The following is a 25,594-nucleotide window of genomic DNA, read 5'->3' as shown; positions in this document are numbered from 1 at the left end:
TTTCTGAAACCAAATGAAGGGAAATGCAAATGAGGAGCTATTTATTAGTTCCTGAAATTGTAGTATTTTGGTTGAAAACTTACTGCAGCACTACAGCCTGGGAAGTTGAAAAAGGTATCAGGCCCATGTCTCTGTGGCATCTGATTAAGGACTGATAATAATTTAACCGCATGTCTTGGCTGTGAAAAAAAGAAAATTGTACAAAAGTCAATACAACCATTTTTGTACTCTCTAGGCTACAACGGAAAGTGGACAGTTTTCAAACAACAGAACAAATTAACTCTAAAATAGTTAGCAAAAATACTTCTTGAACATATGTCCAGTCATGAGAAAACAAATTCAAGTTTATATGTCCCAGGAGATATTTTATGTTAACTTCAGGCTCTAATGGGATGACACTTAATGCTTAATCTGATCACAGCTTACCCAGATTCCATTTTCGCCTCGAAGCATGCTGAACAAAAGCTTCAACTCCTTGACAGTGATGCTGTAGCTGGCAAGAACCCCCAACATATCAACTAGGAGATCTTCAAAGGAAAATAAAGTTATTCTGAACTCTGAATTTCATTGCTTTGATACATTAAAAAAAAACCTGAAAAAATTAATACCTCTAAAAGTAAATGTATTCACATATTCTAAAAATCCAACTTACTTGTACTGAATGTTTTACATAGGATTTCATGTTAAATTTTGCATTTTTCAATACTTTGAAAGAAGTATTACATTCATGGAGCATTAATTCTTCACATTTTACAACATGGATCTCACATTATTAACTTGTCCTTCTTGGTGTATATTTTTGTGGTAAGAGTTCCTTCTTTTCTCTGAAGTTAGCAATATTCAAAAAATTTTGAGCTCTAAGACACTTTACATTAACCTAAATCCGGCATTTTATACTCTAATTTGTATCATTCCCCCATTCTTGCTACAGACACTTCTCATGCTTTTGCTATAATGCTTCTGATCTCTACTGTAACAAAAGGCCAGAGAAAAAAAAAAGAAAAACAACATCTCCCTCTGGCCCCTGCAAAAAAACCCAAACCAACAAAAGCCTCACAAAACCAATCAAACAAAAGCCCAGCAATCAAACCAAACAATATCAAAACAACAAAAAACCCATAAGGAAAACAAACAAACAAAAATCATAGCAAGAAAATAATGAAAGAGCACAATAAAAAGAAGAGATCAAAATTGCTAACAGGTTTATGGAATACAGCTTTCACTACAACATCTCAAAACTCAAACTTTTACAGTAAGAACACTAAACAGAGTCTTCTTTTCAGAGACTATGAGGTTTAAAATAACTGATAGTGCTTGAATTTTTATTTTAAAAGAACTGATTTTAAGAATGTGTTAGCTTGTTGGACGCTGAACCTTTTCTTATACTTCACACTTTTTTCTGGAAAAAAATTTTTCCGGAATAAAATTCTTATCAGTATAAGAATTACAAGTTCCTCTAGCAGGAGGTAAACCAATTTGCCCATATTCACAGATGAGGCATAAGAATTTAATTCAAAAATCAAATAGTGAAGTCCAGAGTTTTCAAAACAAAAGAGCTATGACATAACAGAATCAGCACACTTACCCAATCTGTTCAACAATCACAGAATTCCCCCACCCTCCTCCTGTCTCCCTGCTAAAACTTGTAGAAGATGTAACAATCTACATGTAAGTTATTATTTTATTTGCAGGACTGGACGTTATACTTGTTAATTAGTGAAAGGATGACTCTTACTGACAAAGAGTAGTCTTCAGGAGAAACAATTCTTTCCAAAGACATTTCATATTCATATTTTGTCTTAAAACAAGTTCTCTTCGCAGATCCATATATATATGGTTTTGAGCATTAATATTTATTTAGCTTTTTCCCCAATGCAACTAGCCTCTGATCCTTAGCAAGCAAAAGGCATGTGTGAAGAATGAAATATCATTTAATTTACAGAAGGCATAGTAAACTGTTTGGTGAGTGAAAATGCATATCAGGAAAGGCAAAAGAAAAGCATTGCAACTTAGCAGACATTTTCATCATAAATTCGGAATATAGTCCTAATATCCAAGTATAGAATTTCTGCCACCCCCTCCCCCCCCCATTGCTTTAATCTTCTCTTTAAAAAGAATGCCACGTATATTTGTGACAGAATTAGGGAAAACAAAATACACCTACAAAATCTAAATGCCTTGTCTTTCATGGTGGTGAATTCTATAACTCAGGTCCCCTACTGCCTGCCCCCCCCTTCACTGAAGTCTCCAGCCTGCAATGTGAAGCTGGCACATCTTATACATGATCAGAAACTGGAAACAGTCACACTGAAAACTCAGAAAAGTAAATAAGCACAAGTGAATAAGAATTTTTGGCTGAGAATTTCCCAATTTCTTTTTTGTAGTTTCAGCTTTCTTTTCAGATCAAGGGACTGCAAATTTTGCTTCCTTTACAGAGAAAAAAATGTTGTGTAGAAGCAAAGTTGACTGATGAAAGTCCGAACACCATTTAAAAAAATCTTGTAACAGAGGGATGAAGTACAAATTAATACAGTCAAACACAGAAATGATAGGCAAGTTCTAAAAATCACTTAAAATGTGCTGCATTGTTTCATTGTTATAGCCCTGTACTACCTCATGGCACAGAAAAATTCTCATTTCTACTGAAGATGTGGACAACCTACAGGCATCAGAAATACATATTTATAAGTAATGAATTAAACATTGATGGACAGAAACAAACATAAGCTCCCCTAATTATGTAACTCTGGGTAAAATAATGACCTGGAAGATTGAAGCCCAGTAGGCAATAAGCAAAGATAAAGCAAACAACATCTATGGAAGTTGAAGCACTTAAGGCTATTTAAACGTATTTCTGTAAACTCTTCTAAAGAAGGTTTCTTTCTTGTTTCAAAATAAAGACTTAAAAATAATTATTACATAACTTTATTCATACTTATTAGAAATCTCGTAAGAGAGTCAGCCCCATCTGGTTTATAAATCCTAATAATCCACTCATCTATAAATGGACAAAGGTCAGAAAGCATACTCCAACTGGATTTTTTTAATATTAAATGAGATTATATATATAACTGGAATCCATGATCTTGTTTCAGAAATAAGATTATATATAATAATATTAAGTCCAGAAGGAGAAAACAGGCAGTTTCTCATTTTTAATACATTTCTAATTTCTATTAATGGCACCTTCTGAATATTTTCATACTGAGCGGTTTTCATATGATCTTTAAATTAACCAGCAACTTTGAAGGAATGCTTAATTCAGTTACTTATGTGAAAATACAAGAGAAAAATGTCTGCCTGTCTTTCAAGTAACAATGCACATATATCAAAATGAAGGGTCTGGCATTAACTTTGGAAGACATATTAAATAGCATTGGAAAGAAAACTTCCAGAAACTACCCTCATGCCTTCTTAAGCTCTCAATATTACATGGCCATTAAATTGGGAATTTTAACCCTTGTTGGTGATGCAAATTAATTTCTACAGGCTGTAAATAGAAAATGTGAAAATTTTGCAGTTTTTCTTATGGAATGAGTTGAAAGAGGAAAGCTTGTTATCAGCCCATTAATGACAGAGCAATCAAAACCCAACACTGTTGCTTGAAAACTAGGAACTATTTAATGCTTAAGAATTCAGTCCCAGAAATTTCAGAACAACTCCCTACAACATCACAACAGAATTGTGGGGAAAAAACGGGACTTAGGTGAGACATCTAGTCTCTCTGAGTCCAGGCTTTCCCATCCATCATTCTGACTTCTCAAATGGGACTACAGACAGTATAACAAAGAGTCCCTCAGAGCAGATGATCTGCTTCACTACTCATCACCTGGAAACAAAGAACTGTAAAAAGTGAGTCCCTCAAGGAAGATCCTATGCAGCTGTTAAAAAAAAAAAATTAAAAGCACCAATCATCTATGAAAATATTTTCTGCTTAACTATCAATAACATGGCTGGCCATTCACTATACTGGTATAACAGATTGTCACAGTACAAAGATTTTTTTTTTGAAAGGTGATGCTTCTGGAAAGCAAATTGAGCCCGTTTGGATTACCATTGAGACTTTTAAAGTGATTAAGCTTTTATTCTTCACCAAAGAATCTGTAAAATTGCATGAAGTTGCATGAAAGTCCTCAGTACCACACGAATCTGAGACTCTTCATCTAAACAGACAGAAAAGTTCTTCTCATTGATAAAGTTTGGCTACATGTTTATTTGCTGCTGTCTTACTATCATAATATCAGAGAAGAGTGGCTTCAGACTTAGACTGGTCCTGAAAGCGTGCTGTCAGAACATAAAACAGACATTATTGACTGTCTTGTCTATTTAAACCCTATCTAGGTCTAATCAAAATGTTTCACAAAGGAACAAGTGAGATGACCTAAAAACAAACAAGCAACTCCCAGAGAAGCAAATAACAAAAACAAAATCCAGAAAACCTGTACCCTTTACAGATGATAAAAGCCAATTTCAAAACATTAGGCTGACAGACTATTAGCAACTATTTTGGGAAAAAAGTGGTACTGACTTCCTAGAAGTAAAAATTAACACAACTCTTGTTCCTCCCTTTAATGTTAAAAATCATTTTAACACAAAATTTCTTACTTTATTCCCTGGCTTTGGGAACTTCATAGAAATACTTGAGACAAAACAATTCTACAATTACGACCTCAACATCTGCATAGGACATTAGGGAACAAAGATAATGCATTAGTTGCCACTGATTTTACCTAATATCCAAATAGCTATTACATTACCTTTTTTTGTTACTTCTTACCAATATTATTACCACTTATAAAAGGAGACTAAGGGGCTCACAGAAATCAAGAGATAAAAGCAAAATGATCCATTTGGTTGCTTCCATGTCTTGGAAAAAAAAAAAAAAAAAAAAAAAAGACATGGTTTTTTGGTAAAAAAAAAAAAAAAAAAAAAAAAACACAAAAAAAAAAAAAAAACACACCTGTCCAAAAAATTATCTATTTACAGTTATCAGAGAAAAACCCTAGGAAGTGTGGTTCTGTTCAATTCCTGCTCATGATATATAGATGAACACTCAGACATTCAGATAATTGGAAACACACTGCAAAGCTAAAATGTCATCAGAATTCCAATTATCAGTTCTGATTTTAAATTACATGTGTACTCTCTTCATCCATGTAATCATAACAAAGAACAAGCTTACTGAGGGTTTTTTTCTGCAGAAGGTCTCTTTCTGAAGCACTGTGTGACCACTCTCAGAAAAATTATTATTGAGGTAGAATATCCATTAAATTTTTTAAAAGAAATTTTACTACCCCTAGTATATATTAATAATCTGTAAATTCAGAGTGATTTCTGAATTCCAAAATGCTCCTAAAATCCAGATCCCATGCTCTTGATTTCGAATTTCTACAATTAGCTAGGCAGTTAAAAAAAAACAACCAAAAAACTCTAATGGAGGTACCATTACAGTTTGTATGCTACATATACAAGTGCCACTTATGGGAGCTTAAATTGGAGAAATTTTGTTGGTGTGATTACTCATGTAAGAACATTATTTCCATGAGTAAAACCCTAAAAATTTTAGGATAGAAATTTCTTGTTCTCATCGTATAAAGTGTTATATTTAATATGGAATAAAAGAGTATCTTTACCCTTACACTGACATACCATACTTATAAACACTGTAAGACAAAACATATCTGTTGAAAACCATCATTTATGAATATATTGCTCTGTTATACTTCAGTCTGAATTTCACTGTACTGTATTTTGCATAAAAGGTATGACTTTAGCCTTTAGAGATACATTTCTAAACAAGATGTTGATTATGACTTGCTTTGAAAAACAGAATGTAGCTTTTCTAAATATTTTACATTACAAACACATTTACACTGAAAAGAAAGAAAAAAGAACAAGGAAAAAATTGTTCTGCAGTAATCCAGTTTTCATCCTACTGTTATCATCTTCTTGCTTCTTGTCTGAAATCCTTGATAGTTTACTGTTCCACAAAATCTGTGTATGTGTAAGGAACCAGATCATCAATGAAAATAATAGAATTACAGAAGGTAAACCTCTGAAATCTTTCAAAAATGCCACACAATATATGTATCCTACAATCAGTCACAAACTATATAAGCATTATGAACTACTTTCACCACAAAAATAAAAAATGAAAATATATGATAGAGATCACAGGAATACATTATGGAATGATTGTTTAATATAATCTGTATGCCCAGTACTCAAACCTGTGAATAAAATCATTTATGCTGTCAGAAGAGGTTATGTTTAAAATGCATCTAGCAATTTAAACATCATGATTTAAAATTACCAATGTATATAAAAACTAAAATATTGCCTTGTACTTAAAAAAATCTAATACACTGTTTTTAATTATTTTAATTTTTTTATCACTAAGAAAACAACATCTTCTCAAATGAATTAACAACCAGTTATTTTACACAATGTATCTACAGAGATTTCAAACTAAGAATATATTTTTGCCATTTTCCCAAAATTAATAAAAAAGTACTTCTGACTTGATAGCAGCACTAATGAAAACACCACTTTAAGTAAAACCCAAAACATCCCATACCCTTCCATAATCACAAAACATTGGCAGGTCAAGAATGCAATAATTATTTTATCAGTTGGCAATTTATACCTGCAATCATGTCGTCCACAGTACTCATCTTCAGCAGTACCTGTTCAATTAAGCCAACTTCCGTGCTAGTCTGTAAATTACGGACGCTTTTACGTAGAATTGCAGTGAACATACTCCAGATTTCTGCTTGGCACGTTACATCACAGTGCTCCAAAAGCTCTGACATGCATGTAATGCTCTCTGCATCCTGGATTATAAAGTTCATCTCCAGATCAAATTCGCCACCAACCAGCTAAAAAAGAAAACAAGAACAACATTACATTGTGAAATACACAATGTAGTGTCTCTCATACCTTCATTGTGACCAATACAGAATATGTTTTACATGGTTAGAGAAGTAATTTTGATAAGAGAAGCTCACAGCTACACTTTGTAAGAGCAAATTAATAATCGTACTATGCAAATCAAAGCTTGTAAAAAATAAAAACACTAATATCATAAAACACTATCTTAAATTTTGTCACCAAATACAGCATCTCAATAAAATAAATTCAAAATACATTTGAAGTATTCCTTCCTATGAAGTAATTGTAATGGTAGCCTGGCCCAGACAGATATAGTGCAGAAACTGAAAAGCTCAAGAAGCAATTGAGGTTTTTCCACCATTCTCTGAAATTTGCCTACTCAAAATAAAAATATACTAAAACTAACTTAGCCAACATTTGCCCTTAGTTGTGTTTGTAAGACGTTACTGCATTTTCCATTGTCCCACCCAAACAGTCATGCCTGGAAAAAGTACCACTCACCTGCTCTAGAGTAACAGAGACATGGAAAATTTACATTATTATACCACACATCAGCTCATCATATGGTCAAAGAAACCTACTGGCTGGTGCAAGGGAGAGACTGCACCAGGGAAGGAACAAGCACTCAGATAAGATGCGTGTTAACAGCAGTACTAATGAAATGACAGCCTGACACTTATCTATCCAGATACTGGCAAAACACTATCCAAAGTCCTTAGCTCCAATTAAATAGCACAACAACCAGACATGTACTAGGAGGGAAGGAAAAGCAAACCAGTAAAAGATACAGTCAAGACCAAATATATCTTCAGGAATGGAATTCAACAATTTTGACCAGTCATTTGTGCAACTTAAAGCTGAACTGAAGACAATCTACTAAATCGAATACGAAATTCAATTTAAAAAAACCAATCCCCTTTTAATGGATAAACATCTTTCAGTTCTGGAGGAAACACAGCCTCTCATGCATCCTACTTTATCCTAGTAACCTTGAAGAATTTTGAAAGTATACCAGTGTGAAATTTCATTGAATCGTGGAATCACAGAACATCTTGGGTTGGAAGGGACCTTAAAGATCATCTAGTTCCAACTGCCATGGGCAGGAACTTTCCATTTGACCAGGTTACTCAGTCCCATCCAGCCTGGGTTAGTCTCTCTGGGCAACCTGTACCAGTGCTTCACCACTCACAGCAAAGAACTTCTTCTTAATATCTAATCTAGGCCTTCCCTCCTTCAGTTTAAGGCCTTCCCTGCCTCAACCTATCAGTACATGCCCTTGCGAACACCCCCTGTCCAGGTCTCTCTTAGGCTCCCTTTATGTGCTATAAGGTCTCCCTGGAGCCTTCTTTTCTCCAGACAGAACAAAGCCAACTCACTCAGCTTTCAGTAACACTAATTTCAGTAACTGTAAATATATTAAAAAAAAAAGGGATAAATTAATATTAAAATAATTCTAAGAATTTTTGTTCTATTTGTTTAATGGAGTTATATAATTAAAATTTGAATAACACGTTTAAAATTAAAGATATTCAAAGAATTATCTCTTCTAAGTGCATAATTTCAGCAGTCAATTTTAATAGAAGGCAATTCTATGGCCTATTGTCTTGGTTTAGATAGACAGGTATTTGCTAGGGGGGGTTGGAGTCTCTCAAAATGTAAGCCCTTTCTCTTCTTTTCTAAATTATCATAAATTTGTAATTAAAAGGCTGTTAGGCAAAGATTTTGGGAATAGATATAATAGTTTTTTACTAGGGATATAAAAATACAGATGTTTTAGTACAGAAGAACAAGCAAACAAATAAACAAACAAGGAATCTTAGAAAACCTTGACAGAGTTTGAAATACAACTTGACACCCTGTGGGTCAGGGTGTTGGAAGCAGTTTAAAGTAAGTTTTCTTGGAGTGGCAGATGTGGTTCTGTTGGAGTAGAGATGGTCTTGTTGAAGAAAAAAGGGTTTAGTAATGGTGAGATGGGTTTGGTCTTCCTCCAGGGATCCGGTGGAAAAACTGGATAGCTAGTGGGACTGTGGCTCTTTTTTATTTAGATTAAGATGGTTCGGCTCTTTTTCTTTGTGTGGAGCAGCTTACAATAGTGCACTGTAATGTGTAATATCATTGATGAGCTCTTAATGGTCTATTAGCAGAAGACATTTTTATGGAAGTAGTGAAACAATGAAGAGAGATAAGTAGCACTCCACCATTGATAAGTGACACTGACCAATTTGAGCAAAGATAAGCAATTTTGCTCCACCCAGATGGAATAGAGTAATATGCTCTTTAGAAAAGCCATGACACCTATTTAAAAGCAGTTGGTATTGACTTAAAATTAAACTCTAAAAAATAAGCAAGTTGAAATTCTGTGCAAACATTTTTGGTGGATAAACCCATCCAAATATTCAAAGACTTCTTTCATATTCCATCTTCAGACAATTAATACAAGTAAGCAGGGTCTAGCTTTGGCTTCCACCCTAATTTATACTTTTCATTCACTTTCAAATTACTTTTTCCTCTATCAATTATTTGCTAATACCAATTTATAATTTGTAACATAAAAGCTTCTAAAATGCTAAATATATAAACTGAAACCTCCTTAGTTCTCCTGAGACATTTAATTACATTCAAATAAAAACTATTATCCTAATTGTAATTAGTACTTTAATTTAAAACTTGTAACTGCATATCATATATTTGCATATTTTGTAAACACATAATGTGTACCAAAGGAAGGCAAAAAATTTTCAAGATTAGAAGCACACTATTTCTATGGTCATTCTTTAGAATTATGAAATGTCTTCTAGTTTAGTTCCGTAGAGTTTTTATTCTCTTTTCAAGAAAGCCAGGCAGATTTTTTATTTCTGAAAACATCAGGAACTCATGCATACTTCATCAGCAATCTGGGTTGTTGTGTTTCCAGATATATCTGGGCCAGGATGAGCCTCTCTGAGATTATGTTAAAAACACAAAGAAGTAAAACAGTCATCTGTAGAAGACAATCAATTGAACTCTCTTAGATGACTATCCCAAGATGAAATTAAACACCTCCTGGAAGTGTCTACTTTCATCCCTTCTTTCCAGGGAGGAAACCTAGGATGAAAAATTGTATCTGCTGAGTCTTCATCACTGGATAGATTCGAAAGCCATGTGATCACAGGTCTGGGCAACTGGCCTTAGTTGGCCTGGCTTCTGCAAGAGGGTTGGATCAGAGAACCTCCAGATGCCTGTTTCAACCTCAAAAATTCTGTGATAATATTTAGACAGGCTACCTTCAGACTAGATATATTACCCACCGTTTGATTTTGATAAATTTGACTTAAAAACAAGGAAAAAATTCCAGTAATGTCTCAACTGGAATGGAGCAGTGCAACACAGACTGATTCACTTTCCTCAAACACTATTCATTGTTAAATTCTAGTTAACTTACATTAATAAACTAATATAGAATCAGTAAAACAGATTGAAATAATTCACTACAGACTGAAATAATTCAAACTGTATTTGCTTTCTAATGTAAATCAGTATACTAATATGTAACATTTAAGTGACTGAAATGAAGCTCCTGTAGCAGTCTGAAGTGACAGGATACTTCAGTATTATTAAAACAAAGACATCTCATTCTATAAACAGAATGCTAATAAAATTGGTTCTATGGAGAACCTTCTCCTGGGCTACAGACTTGCCAGCAGGTGCTACAATTATTTCACTTGTACAATTGGCAACAAGAAATTTATAGCCCATCATGGTGACTGCTTATATCACAAAAGTAAACATTAAAATGTTCCTATTTCCCCTTAACTTCAGTTTAAGCTTATTTCAGACAGTAAGCATTTACATAATTATCATCAAACTCAACTTCCTTTATAAAGGAAACAAATTATTGAACTAATTGACAATGATAGCAAAAATTTAAGAAGGCAGGGGGAAGTGACTTCTTTAAAGTAGTATTCTAAATTCATTATGAATTAAAGATATTAATAGTCTTGATAAAAAGAAGTCTAAGATGACAAGGAAAAGCTAAACAAAAGTGAAGCAAGTATACAGAAATAAATTAACATGGTTAATTTGTGTTCAGGAAATAAAGCAGGCACCTCTGCTTTAAAATCTGCACAATCAAATGGAATCCAGCCAATAAAAGAAGTAGAACATTTCCTACAAAAAAGCATCCTCTAACAACATTTCTGCACCTGGATTTCCCAGGGAAGACAGCAGGCAAAGAGGAATAACCAGTCTCCACAATAGGGGGAGGTGACCAGAGGAGAAGCACAGTGATAACGAGCTGGTAACGTGACAACACTAATGAAAGGACAAACTTTGCTAAGGAGCCTGAGATCATTAAATGCAGTTAAAAAACACCAACTTCTGCAAGCTGCAAAGATTTTTCTGATATCAACTGTCCAGGAAACAATGCTTTAAAAATTCAGAAATAGTAAATGCAAAGTAATTCAACATTATTACAGTTTTCCTCCCATGTACAAGACAACAGGCTCCAAAGTCTGATATTACCCAGAAAAGAGATCTTGGAGCCCCTGAAGGTGTTGCTTAAAAAAAAACCCCTGCCATATTAAAAACTGCCAGTACATAACTAAATATTCATAATGAATTTGCAGCTTTCTAAGTTTGGTAAAACTGTGGATGCAACACCATATACCAAAAAGTTAAATGATACTTCCAAAAAGTATCTTATTTTTAATATAGTTCCTGTAATATATTTCCATAATAGGACAAATCTCAACTGGAGTACAACATGAACACTTTGATAGAAATCGTTACAGATGCCAGTATACCATGCCATAAATCAGTACTCTTTCCATACCATACATCTCAAATACAATAGTTTTTTATGTCAAACAGTAGGTCTTCGCATTTTTCAAGGGAATATTTAATATTTAGTAAAGACCATGCTTTCGCTGTGATTAAGTATCCTGAAGTATTGCTTGTACTTTGTCATTTTCTGCATCTTTCACAGCACAGCTGTAAGAAATGAAGCACCAATCTAATGTTCAGATAATGGTTACAGGCGTGTTGACTGAGGTCAACAAACAGCTCCTCCTGCAGTGGTACTGAACCGCCAGGAATAAGCAAGTCAGACTGTATTCCCCATGCTGAGACTGCTTGTAACAACAGGTTATTCCTTGCAAATCCCTCCGAGATTCCTACACCACCATTCTCAAATGCAGCTGTTTTATTCAGAATCTCCATTTTCCTCAACACTATAGCCATTCCTCAGTAAGTTCCTACCATTCATCATGCTATGTAATAAAAGGGTTTCTTCCTAAATTGCCACATCTCTGCAGAACTTAGGCTGGTCTTTAACACCCTTTTGATCTAGAACAGAGAAGAAATACTCCCCAAAACACAAGAAGTTGTCTATATATCACAAATAGTATGTTCATACCAATTCTTGAAATGCAATAAAATATGTGCCGCTGAACACCTAGAATTAAATTGCTGACTTTTGAAAATTGGAACTTTTTGGTATCAGATTCTTCAAATCAAGTTTGGAAGAATGGATTAAAAGTGAATGGGATATTTCAGTTGGAAGGGACCTAGAAGAATCACCTGGTCCAAGTGTCTGACCACTCCAGGGCTGTCTGAAAGTTCAAGCATATTGATAAAAACATTATCAGAATGCCTCTTAAACAATGACAGGCTTGGGGCATCAAACACATTTTCAGAAAGCCTGTTCCAGTGTTTGACCGCCTTCTTCATAAAGAAACGCTTCCTAATATTTAATTTAAATCTTCCCTGATGCAGCTTTGAACCATTCCCAAGCATCCTGGCACTGGATACCATGGAGAAGAGCTCAAAACTTTCCTCTCCACTTCCTTTCCTCAGGAAACTGTAAACAGCAATGACTAAAGACAGTATATTAGAACTAAATAAATCAAAGTCTTCAAGCATTTAGATCTCTAAGTTTGCAGTTCATTGCTGTCAAAGAAGCATTTTCTAGCTTCCTTCAAGTTGGTGTCCTCTCTGCATTTATTTAAACAAAAATCAAGGATATGAATTCCAATGCTAGACAGACAGTGCCACTGAAAAATTCAAGTATCACAATAGCATGATACTAAAGCCCTAACCACATCCAGGCTTAATCTGCACGAAGTCACTCCTACATTCTCTCTCCTAATTAACTATTATCACATTTGCACACAGTAAACATGACAACAGCCCTCATCTGTTTTGAACTGAAGCATTTTTGGTTCAATTATATACATATACAACAAGAATCTTAAAAAAAAAAAAATAATAAAAAAGTCTTTCCTTGTAGCTATAGAAGAGGTAAACCGTTTGAAAACAAAATTGTTAATTCTCTTCCTCGCCCTGATGCTCATCTCTCATTTTAGGCATTACAAAACAGCTGACTTGGCATATGGCACAAATTTCCACAGGAAAAAAATGAGAATTACCTACTCAAATGAGATTGAAAATCTCTTACAATCCCAAATCAATTAGTTGTTTTGAAGAGAAAATTAATAAACACTTTACTCTTGATAACTAAAGGCATTATATAATATTGAAGAATAATTTTCATCAAAACTGGAACATCTTTTCTAAAAAAAAAAAAACCACTGAACTGATCTCATAATCACCAGTGAGAATTCAAAACATGTGGAATCAGACTGCTACTGCTTCTTTTATAAAGACAGGCAACAGTATGAGCATTAAAACACAGTTGACTGAGAAAAAAGGTAGGAGATCTAAGCAGGAAAAAAACAAGTTACTATTTTATAGTCATTAACTAAAACTTTAAATTCCTAAACAATTAATTCAGATTTTCAGTAAGATTCTTCTTCAACTGCATGAAAGAAGATTTCTTCAGGCAAAAGCATTTAGAATGTTAAATGGCATAAATTAAATTGTTCAGTGACAGAAATGTGTGCTGATCATATGCGCTTGTTAACCTAAATATATCAATATAACTACAGAGAAAATCACAACTAAAAAAAACTTGAGAAGGTATGTTTCATAACCGTTATACATTCTTTATTTATTTTTAAATGGTAAATTTAAATTGGTGAATGGTAGTCCTTAGAGATTTGAATTACAGCCATGTGTATCTGGGCTAATTTTCACAATTCTCTTTACCATCATTGGAAAGCAAAAGATGCTTCAGGGAAGTGATTATCTTGGTGATTTTAGATGCAACATCAGAATGAAATAAATCTTTTTCAGGGAATGTAGTACTCTTTTCTGACTATAAAAGGACAACTAGTTCAGACAGGCACATCTAAAGTTTTATCAGATAAATCTTAACCAATGTGCTCACAATATGGTTTATAGCCAAATGTCAGCACTAAAAAGACCGATTCTCATGTGAATCATTACAACAGGATGTAATTCCACACACTAACATACCCCCTTTAAGCAAGCCTTCCGTCATTTTAACTTCAAAACCATTTTTACTCTGAATAATATATTGCACATACTCGGCAGTTTGTCATTAAAGGAATGCTACCTAGCAAGTTTATTGACAATTTTAAAGTAATCTGAGAAATGAATTTAAATGGGTTTTATACTTGCTGACATAATATGAATGAGTAACATGGTCAGCTTTTAGAACTACAAGAACTTGCTTGTTATTATACAAGCTTAAAAATATCCCATGGATTTACCTTTATTTTCTTGCATTTTCCTTTGAGGGAGGAGGATACCCCTGTAGGCAGATCAACTGCATATACATATGATTTACTGAGATAACTACCAATTACACTCAGATCACAAAGCTGCATAACATAGTTGACAATGTCAGACCTTTTCTAAGTATTGTGGAGGCTTAAAAAGAAAAAAAAAACCCAAAAAAACAAAACAAAAAACGGGCTATTGGGCACACATCTTTTAAACTATTCTTTACCTATTGCAAAAATACACTACTTTGAGCTGGGACAGGAATTAGTTTGATAAAGTTCAAACACCTGCCTTCATAAAAGCTTCTTTAGCACAGGAGTCAGATTCCTTGAATTAGATAGATCTACTTTAGAAGGAATGCAAAAGAAAGTTTTAAAGTGTGACACAGGACAAAACTTACCCACTTAAAACAATTCATAAAGTAATCCAAGCACTTCTGACAGAAATGAAGACAGATAAAAGTATCTTATGTAAAAGTACCTAATCCAAAACACAAGCACAGAAGTCCTTGTGGTCTATTGTTCCTGTGTCAGTTGAAGGAGACACTGTTCCTTTCTGTTATTTTGACCTCCACACAACCATTTTTGGCCAAAGCAGAATATGAGCTTTTATTTCAAGGTGTTGAACCTGAATAATTAAAGACTAAGAAACAAAAAATTGCAGGTTTATTTTCAATGAAGTAAAATTAAAATTCTCAAATTTGTAGCTAATTTGTTTCCAGTTTATCTACTTCAGTTTCTCTTATAAATTACTTCTGATCTTGACTTAATCACAAAAGAGATCAGACAGTTAGATAAGGGACTTTCTTACCTCAAAAAAGGGAACAGTTACGGACAATTAATTTTAATAAAAACCAAGCAGCTTAGGTTTGCCACGTCTGAAAACAAAAATTCAAAAAAATGATTTTTATGGACTATAAAGAAGTTGATAAATGAGCGTGAAAAGAGTATGAAAAATAGTATTACTAAACAGATATTACTGGTTCATTTTGCTTTTAATAGTTCATAACTTATTTTTACCTGTCTTCTCTCACTTCAGGAAAAACTTTAAGTTCAAGGTACAGATATTACTACAATATAAGTTCCTGCTTCTAATTGTCTGGTTTCAATAACCAGGTATATTTTAAAACAAGTTACTCAGAGGTGTTTTGGAATCATGGTGGGGTTTTTTTTTGTTGTTGTTTTTGTTAGGTTGGGGTTGTTTGTTTGTTTTCTTTTTTTTTGGGGGGGGGGGGGGGTGGGGGGCAGGTTCTTTAGGGTATCTTCTTTGTTGCCAAGCCAGAAGAGAAGAACTCGAAATAACTGAGAGTTATCAAAGTCACAAACGAAACATACTCTGAAAAAGTAAATGCATTTTGCAACTGTTTTGTAGCCTCTTCTACTAAAAAGACTATGCATTTGCATGGCAGAAACCTGCGCAGTCAAATCTAATGGATCAGCAGCATCCCTTATTTGTTTTTCAACAGTCACAAGCTATATGTAGCTTTTTAGGGGTTTTTTTTGGTAATTTGAATGATATATAATCCCTGTAAAGCAAACCTTGCCAAGGTTTAACATAGTTATAGGAGAACATCACCAAAGAAACTTAAATTTGAAGAAACATTAAACTTTCAACAATTACACATTGATTTAAATCTAATTTGTATAGCACAGCAACCACTATCACACAACATGTTTGTGCAAACAGCATTGTCGGTTTTTAAAAGAAAACCCCTCAATACACGCACACCTGTTTCCCAAATTTTACATACAAGAGCAAAGAGAATGTATTTGTCATAAATACTAATAGAAAATTTTAGTCAACAGAAGTTGCCAGTAACTCAGAACAATTGTTTTTTAATTTTTTTTAATTATTCAAAAATACTTGTCAAAGCAACTTTTCTTTTGTGTGTTAACTCACCGATGCATTCTGCGACTAGAACAAATTGCAGTAATACAGTTAATGTAATTTTAGTCTTGGAAAATGGTGGGGTTTATTTCAGAATAGTCTATGGGATTGTTCCCAGGTACATCTAGGACACATAACAATTCAAGAAGTAAAACATGACAAAGAATGTTGATTGTGAGGATTATGGTGTGGTACCTTCACACTTTGGCTAAGATCAAAAAACAGCCACATACCATCAGGACAAAGCCCATTAGCCCCAAGGACTAGCCCACCATCATATATTCCCCCTTTGTCTGTAAACCCAAAAACAAATAGTCTGCAGGCTCTCTTACTGTCCCCCTTCTTTCCCATGAGGTACAATCAGGAAGGCAAAGTGCTTTCTCTCTAACAGCATTACCTGCTCTTCCTCACTATTCAGGTGCTCTCCTATGTGCCACTTACCTTGCTAAATACCACTTGACATAAACCCAGCTTACTTTTTTTATACCAACTGCACCGTTTTTGGGTAAGAAAAGGAATTACTTACATTTCTCTATTAAGATTAAGCTATCTATTACCTACTTTAATCTCTAAAATTAAATAATGAATTTTTAAAGTGTCCACCTCTCTCAAGTTATGGTTTTCTTTAGGGTCTTTCACTGCTTTCATTTTGAAATGTTTAATTTCCCTCTTGTCACAAAACACTCTACAACTCTTAAAAGCCCAGAAACCATAAATCATGGTTATGCAATATTTAAAACCAAAACCATTTTAATGAACTTAGTTATGACAGTGCCACTTTCCAACTGATACCTACAGATGTACATTAAAGATAAATGGCAGAGTGTCCTGGGTTGAAGTATATTCTATCACCATCTTCATGAACTGTTGAAACCAGGTGAGGCAGTGCTCCCTGCCTCCTCCACTCTGGCTTATCTTCTCTTAATGGGCCCATCAGCACCTTTGCTACACAGCTCACAGATAACCCCCTCCTGGACTACCTCCTGTTAATGGGCCCATCAGGCCTTATCACATGACTCACCATCCCATTGTGAGATGCTCCGCCCAGAGGGAGAAACCAAGCATTCCAGCCTGGATATAAGCTGAGACTCTGAGCACCAGAGGCGCGCTTACCCACTGGATTCCCAGAGGACCCGAGCTACCAGACCTTTCTACAGGATCACTGCTTCAGGAAGACCACCTCATCTGGACTGCTTCCATCACTACGCTCAGGTTGTATTCTGACTCTGTCAGTGGTCTTTTGTATTATTGCATCGATTTTATTTTACTTTCTTTCCTTTTTTTCTTTTTTCCTATTAAATTGTATCTCTGACTTGGAGCCTCTCATTTGTTTTGCCTTCAAACTACTACACAGAGTGATAGCCCAGGGAAACCACAATGCCAGGTATAAATTATCTCAAACAACACTGAAGTGAGATGTGCGCAGCACTGGTCTTAACTTCATTTTGATGAAAAGCAGGAGCTTAATGGGAAGAACAGTGTCCTTAATTCTCAACATCCTGCTGCTTACTTATATCAATAATTTTGAGATATGCAGTAACATTTTTGGTTGGTGTCAGCATTCTGAAACTTTCCAGTGGCAATGTTAATCACCAACTAGAGATGTTCTACATTCAATTTCAACATGCTCATTTTCATCAATCTTTCATTTTTAATTAACTACTTACCATGCAGTCCTCTGCTCCAAAAAGTTAACATGGGAGAAAACAACCCAGTGTTTGGCACAGTGAAAAGCCCTCACTCATTTCTAAACAGTGACTCTTTAATGACTATAGAACTAATACTGGACATGCGCTATAGTTCCATTTAATTCTCTGAATGTAACATAACTAGGTTAAAGCCAACAGTAAACGTGGAAGTGCCAAGCAGAATTTTTCCTTTTAAAAAGATATGTAGATTGCAGGAAATAATAACAAAACAATATCTGTCATAGAGTTAGACTCATTTATGGAGCTTGAGCAAATGCTTCTTATAGAATCTACCTAATTCTTGTTAAGACTGAAATGTCTATTGACTATATTTTATAAATAAGCACAGTCAAATGTATAAACAACCATGGTTTTACCTCAAACCTTACTTTGTTCCCCTTTTTCCATATAAATTTTAATTTACAACTAGCAAAACCCTTCCAAGTCTAATCAATTATTTTTTAAAAAATCTCACATGAAATACAATAATTTGCAACAGCACAATGTTGCCGAGTAGGTGAAAAAATGCACAGTACATATACATGAATTCAAGATGTCAGGGCTGGAAAAATCAATAGCCAGACTCCTTAACAATAGCCATATAATTCCTGTTGCTTTTCAGTTTTGGTAGCCTGAAGTTTGTAAAATTTTCAAGCAAAGACAGTCCATACATTCTTTAGGGTTCTGTGTTTCTTTCAGAAAATAAATACAAGTCATACTATTTGTTACATTTTTCTTGTCCTCAAAAGTGCACAAGATAAAAGACAAAAATAACGCTTTAAAAACTGACCAAATGTTTCTAATCCAATTTATTTTTCAAATCCTTACAAGAAGTAGCTCCTCTTGCCTATAAGGGCAATTTCTGATACCAGTATTTGTAAGGCTAGGATCTTTTGATTTATGTTTGTCAATATTTGTCCCCTCTGCTTCTCTAAATAACCCTCAAATAGTGTAAGAAAATTGTTCTAGCTTGTGACTGGACTCCCACAGGGTTTTAGCTGTCATTAATGATTTAAGATCTTTTTTGTGCAATGATAAAACCCAAAACCTCAATTGCTAAAAGAGGCACCCCACAGACCATAATGAATTGTTTTACAAACCTTTAAGTGCATCCTAATTGCCCTCCCCCAAGCTTCTTCTTAAATTTATTATGCAGTTCTTTATCCAATAAAATCTTTTCTTTAACTTACAGAGGGTAACACAGTTAAGAACAAAGGCCAGAATTACACAGTCATATAGGAGGTGCAACTCTAATCACAAAGGATTATTTTAGAAGATGAAGCTGAAAGGAAGATAAATAAGTGGAAGAAAAAACTTACTAGTGGTCAGAGCTTCCCTTATGTAAGAAGCTTGTTGGATCTTTATTACACAAAGTTTCTCAGCACTTGAAACTAAGTGACAAGAGGCCAAGTATCTACAAAGAGTGTAACAGCATAGGCTGGGCATATACTGAATTTTCTCAATTATAGTGACCCAAAAATATCTCTTGCTACAGGAATCACATCATTGTTCAACAGGCCGATAGATTTTCTTCCAATAATTTCTCTGATTAGTTTCTGAACCCTCAACTTTTTGGAGCCTTCACAGCCCATAGTAAGGGGCCCTATATTTTCCCCGTGATTTGTGTAAAAATATCTTGTTATACATCTGCCATAGGATTATTTAATATCAGCCCTCTGCAATTTGCATTTTGAAAAGCAGAAATCAGGTGTTTTCTATCACACTCTTCCCTTTATTTACTTAAATTTTAAATACACTTGGTCAGCTCTTTTCCAAGCTGAACAATCCTACTTCAAGTCACTACTCATCAGAACTACACCTCTATTTAATCACACTTCTTATCCTTGATATTTTTTGCTAGTCCCAATATATTCTTTTGAGACTGGGAATCACCAGACCTTCATACAACATTCAAAACACATATCAATAATTTATAGAGTTTAAAAAAAAAAAAAAGCCTTTTGTACTGCTTATTTTCCTTATTAATGCTTCCTTATATTTAATTTTCTTTTCTGTTCGCTACTAAAAACCAAAACATTTTACACAAAGCTAACATCACTGCGAGGCTATTTACAATAATGTCTGTGAGAGTGTACAGTTAATATAGGGTAGTGGATATGAAATGAAGTTACAACTTCTATTACTCCCTATGAGATAAGGAGGAAATAGACTTCTGAAAAAACTTCTTATAAATACCTACACCAAATAAATGCAGTCACATAAGCACCATACTTTTCTGTAAACAACACCAAACCCATCCCATTCATGATTTCCATCGTAAGCTACATTTGTACATCATTCCTAAAAAAAATTTCAGATGAAAGGATATTTCTACTAATAAAGAATTAGGATAATAAACTCCTTACTCAAAAAGGAAAAGGTATCCTCTTAGCAGCACATAATCTCTTGGCTGGTTCACTTCAAAAAAACAAAAACAACTGAGAGAAGTGCTTACAAAAAACATGGTGAACAGGCAACAATATTTTTTCAGCAAAATAATCCATCACACCTTAACATTTCTTCCATGTTTTCATACTAGTCCTATAAATCATAAACTCAACTAATGAAGCTTGGAGGGAACACTTCAGGACCTTCACTTTTATCTTCTCTCTAAGACTCAGACCCAGATTTTGAAAACAATATCACTGTGGGCTGAGTTTCAAAACCTCCATCTGCAAATCTAATTACAGAGCTCCATCTGTACTAAGAATTCCTTTCAAGGCATCATGTAACTGAGTAAAACTGAAATCACATATCATTTGATTTGATTACAAGAAAACTACAGATGAAGTGTCAATAATTACAGGGTTAAGTCTTACGTAGTGGAGGAAATTCAAGTGTTCTTAATTGCATTAAAAGGGAAATTTGTACTCTGCTTAGTTAAAAATCCTCAAAAATTGCCAAAGTAGAAAAAAAATTATCACATTTTCTCAGTACCTAAATAAGATTCACCTCTCATGTGATGAAAATATTGACTTATTAGTAAGAAGAATATGAAAAAAAAGGAGAGATCTTTAAGAAAAAGAGGGTTTTAATCACATCAGAACACATTTTCAAACATAGTCCATCTATGTAGCCATGTTTTATTAACAAAGACTTTGGTTCTAAAATTATCAATTGTCGTTTGAAGTAATTATGTTTGGTGATGCCTAACAGTCTTTAATCATATTTTTAAAAAGGTATTAGAACACAAAGGACTTAATACACCTAAATTAATAAAAAATAAAAAGCCTCCAAAAAACATCATTATAGTCACACCTAAATGAGAAAAATCAGAAAAAAATCAAATCAAACTAGAAGTCAGTCACATGAGACAGTCAAAACTTGTATTTTTTTTGTATTTGACATTTTTGTTTTAGAGAAAAGTATAAAATAATAAGAAGTAAATAAAAGGAAAGGAATTCTAAACAAGGTCTTCTCAAATGGCTGGATTCAGTTATTTTCAACTACTTAAACAACTTAGAAAGAGGAACAAAACATAAGAAACATAAGAAGGAACTATCATTACAGTTTACCCTTTAAAAATATCTAATACAATAAATCCAGCAGAATCTATCAAAAGGAATTTTCAGATTTCATTTAAAATACTCAAACTGAAATATGCCTATGTGAATGCTAAAGAACAACAAAGATACTTTGAGAAAGGCAATATGAAGGTATTATTCTGCTATTCTGTATTTTTACCTTATAAAATGCATTATTTTATTTCAATGAATATTCAACCTTAAATTGTATTATTTATAATTAATTAATAAAGTACAGAAATTTTAATTTACATTAAAATTTTTACAAACATATCCAGAGGCCTCTGTCTTACTTCATAATGATTAACATGGAGAGCGTGTTTTTTCTGTTTTATTTGGTGTAAAACAGAATCAGTGCTTAATTTAGGTGAAAATGTTACTTCAGAGGAAATGGAACAGTTATATAAATGGGAAAAGCACAGCTATTTAAATAATCATAATCCATAAAAGCTCTTTCATAAGTGAGGCCTTCAGAAACAATTATCAACTGGCAAAATGGAAAATTTATTCCAGTACTCTTTAATCAAATAAATAATAATCAGAAGCAGTATGCCAATTCATCCTGTGTGTAAACAGATGAGAACAACTTTGCAAGAACATAGTCAGTGCAACGACTGTAAAATCTTGATCAAAAGTTCAAGGATGTATCCTTCCAGTACTCCTCCCAACTTTAATACATGATAAATCTAATGATATTTTTAACTTACTGAATACAGGCAATAACCATAATTGTGTTTCCTAAATACAGTACTTCACTTTCAGTTGTTTCAGTTAACAAAACAACTAATTATTCCATTAGTTCTTCTTGGGACAATTCCATTTAAGAAATAGTTGGTGATTACCTCTTCAAAAAATGTCACATTTAAATCTCTCCCTAGTAGAAATTACAAAAATACATGAGAGAAAAAAAAACCCCACCTTTTTCCAACCATTCCACTACCAGGACTTTGAATGCCAGTAGACAGTTTAAGTTCTTCTACTTTTTGTATCATTTAACAAAAAATAGCTTTAATCTGATTCTGAAGGTCTATGCAATTTACTAATTACTCTTAATTTCTGTATTTCCTGTATATTTTTTGTTTGTCTAGGCAGCAGGAAAATCCACCAAAAAAAAAAAAAAAAAACCAAAAACAAAACCACATCTAGTCATAACTAGCTAAATAGTTGTAATTTAATTTTACTCTTTTTTTTACTATTAATTTTTTAATAATAAAAGCATGTAAAAATTTGCAAACCCAAATTGTGTCTGCTCTAAGCAACAAGAAGACAACTGAAAGATCAGTCATAAAGTGGGCATCACTCCCAAAGAAAAACAGGGCACGCTCTAACTTTTTTGTAACAAGGTTATTACACCTACTCAGAACCAAAATGTTTGCAAATGAAGTATGGCAGTGTCAAAAACATGTATCACTTTAAAGCATGTGAACCTGTATCAATTTGTTCTCCAAGAAGTGCCAGTGAAACTTCTGGTGTCAAATTTGGCTTTAACCTAAGCGTAAGCAGCATGTCAGTCCCTCCTCAGCCCTAGGGAGACAAGGGTTCACTTCTGAATGTTTCTCCTATGGAGTTCCATGTGGAAAGAGTCATCCATTGAGGCACTGTCACACAACTTCCAAATGCCGCTTCTGTGTTGAAAAGTCATCTCTAGTACTGTAAATAATACCATTTTCAATACCAGTGACAATACTGATGCAAATTTGATCTAGCCTAGACACCTCCCCCTCCCTCTGCTGATGACTCAGATCCACATTTTGCTACCATACTGCAGGTTTGATTGACACTGAGAAATTTAAATTTGATTTTCCCTCATTAATAAAGATGCCTTTTTACCAGCCTCCCTCCTAACCTGATTGTCGATCCAAACTAAATAGTTACTGCAAGGCGAGAGCATCTTGGCAGATGCACAATTTCCCCCCAAGGTTTTGGTAGCAGTGGCCATGCAGAAGGAGACTGTGGCAGCCCCCAGTCCCACCACAGCCAGCCATGTACCACATGGGGAGAACTCATGAGGTGGAAGAGAGGGATAAATACTTCCTTGTCCAGTTCCACTCTGACTGAAGGGCCATGTCAACCACCCTATTCATTAATGCTCATAGGTGAAAAAAAACAAAACAGTTATTCAAATTATCTTAAACAATATATGACAACATAGCAAGTATGCAAAGGCAAACCAAGTTTGTGTAGAGTACCCTAACATCAAAATTTCCATAACCCTTGTCCTCTCAGCTCAAGACATTTAAAATATCTTAGAAGACTAAATAGTAATTTCCACAAAGCTCTCTCATCCAATTAATTTCTTGATATTCCAGTTCCTGATCAAATCACATTTACAACATAATTTACAAAAGACATTACATAGGTCCTTTTAGATATCATTAAATTATTGATTATTTTCAAATTGCATCAATTTCTTCAGAAATACAAACTTACAGGATTCTTAAAAATGCATCAAAATGTATTTTATAAAGAGGATTTATCATGCACAGCCTTAATAGTGATAGCCTTACTAGCTGCATAAAAGCACTGTAATATAAACATTTACATTTTTGACTACATGCATTTAATGTATAATTAAAAAATTAAATATCCTAAGTAATATTTGAAGCTTATCTCAGATCACTGGTAGAATGGAATTTTTAAAAATCCTACAAAATGTTACAAGAAAGTTGATTTTCTTCTCAATTTTTATTATTTTATGATGCCCATCCTTTTTAAACAATTGTCTTAATATTTATGAGACACCACAGTTCCCTTTAAGCATATATATTTTAATAATTTTTCTTTTAAAATTAATAACTATTTATTAAACCCACTAGAAAGTTATTCAATCAATGACATAAAATATATTTCCCCTGAAATAAATAACCCAAATTTTATCTCAAACCATGAAAGCTGGGAACACAGACACATGAAGACTGACTCTTAGTGTGAGTTAGCTGAATGAGTATTTTCTATTACAAAAGGTGTGCCAGCAGCTGCAGTACAGGTGTTTCATGCTTAGTACATTTTCTAATACTTTATTAGATAGCAGTTCATTAATTACATGTTCCTCTTTTACAAACCGAATTTCCTTTTAGGACAAGATCATTCAACTAGCTGACCAAGGGAAGTCAGTGGATGTGGCTTCTTTTTTTTTTTTTTATTTTAGCAAAGCTTTTAGCACCACCTCTTACAGTCCCACTCTGGACTAAATGTCCAGGGCATGGCTAGAAAAGTCCATAATATGCTGGATGAGGAATTGGCTCAAAGGTTGGACTCAGGTTTGTAGTTAGTCAGGTCACATCAGGCTAGTGGCCAGCCATTAGTGGGGTTCTCTGGGGCTCAATTCTAGGGCCAGTGCTCTGCAATGTTTTTATAAACTATCTTGATGCAGGACTTGATTATACAGTAAGTAACTTTGGTGATGATATTAAATTAGGAGGAGTTACAGACTCCCTTACAGGTACAGAGGCCTTAAAGAGATATACGGACAGACAAGAGAGCTGGGCAATAAACAATGGCATGAAATTTCACAAGAGCAAGTACTGGATTCTCCATCTGAGATGGGTGTAATCCTGCTCATATGTACAAACTGGGGGGCAAGAGGCTGGAGAAATTCCCTGCAGAGAGGAATTCAGGAGTCCTGGCTGATGGCAAGTTGAAGCCAGCAGAGTGCCTTGGCAGCCAGAAGGGCCAGCTATACCCTCAGGTGCATCAGGCACAGCACTGCCGGACAAAGGAGGGGATTGTCCCACCCTGCTCTGCACTGGGGCAGCCTCACCCCGAAAATGCAGCTTTGGGCACCACAATACAAGGACATCAAACTGTAAGAGTGTGGCCAGTGGAGGGCAACCAAGACAGGGAAAGACCTTGAGGGCAAAGACTTCTGAGTGGCCGAGGTCATTTGGTTTGTCCAGCTTGGAGGACAGAAGGCTGAGGGGGTGACCTCATCACCAAGAGCTGACCTCACTCCATTACACATTTTCATTTTCCTCAAAGCAA

The 25,594-nt window shown here is 34.4% G+C and overlaps 1 protein-coding gene across 6 annotated transcripts in view; it reads right to left on the bottom strand.

The window, feature by feature from the left end:
* Nucleotides 1–25,594, bottom strand: part of NBEA (neurobeachin) — a 458,833-nt gene that overhangs the window by 372,686 nt on the left and 60,553 nt on the right. For all 6 annotated transcript variants that reach the window (XM_066176003.1, XM_066175999.1, XM_066176000.1 and 3 more), the window contains exons 2-4: nt 6,647–6,878; nt 427–527; nt 84–179 (exon numbers count right to left, since the gene is read on the bottom strand). In XM_066176003.1, the coding sequence (XP_066032100.1) occupies nt 84–179; nt 427–527; nt 6,647–6,878 (429 nt within the window). The remainder of the gene's footprint in view (nt 1–83; nt 180–426; nt 528–6,646; nt 6,879–25,594) is intronic.

Source organism: Chamaea fasciata, unplaced genomic scaffold (genome assembly GCF_029207755.1).
Source record: "Chamaea fasciata isolate MVZ Bird 193981 ecotype frontalis unplaced genomic scaffold, bChaFas1.0.hap1 SCAF_2, whole genome shotgun sequence".
NCBI lineage: Eukaryota > Metazoa > Chordata > Aves > Passeriformes > Sylviidae > Chamaea > Chamaea fasciata.
Note: the sequence above shows the minus strand (reverse complement) of the source record. Positions and strands in the feature narration are given on the sequence as shown.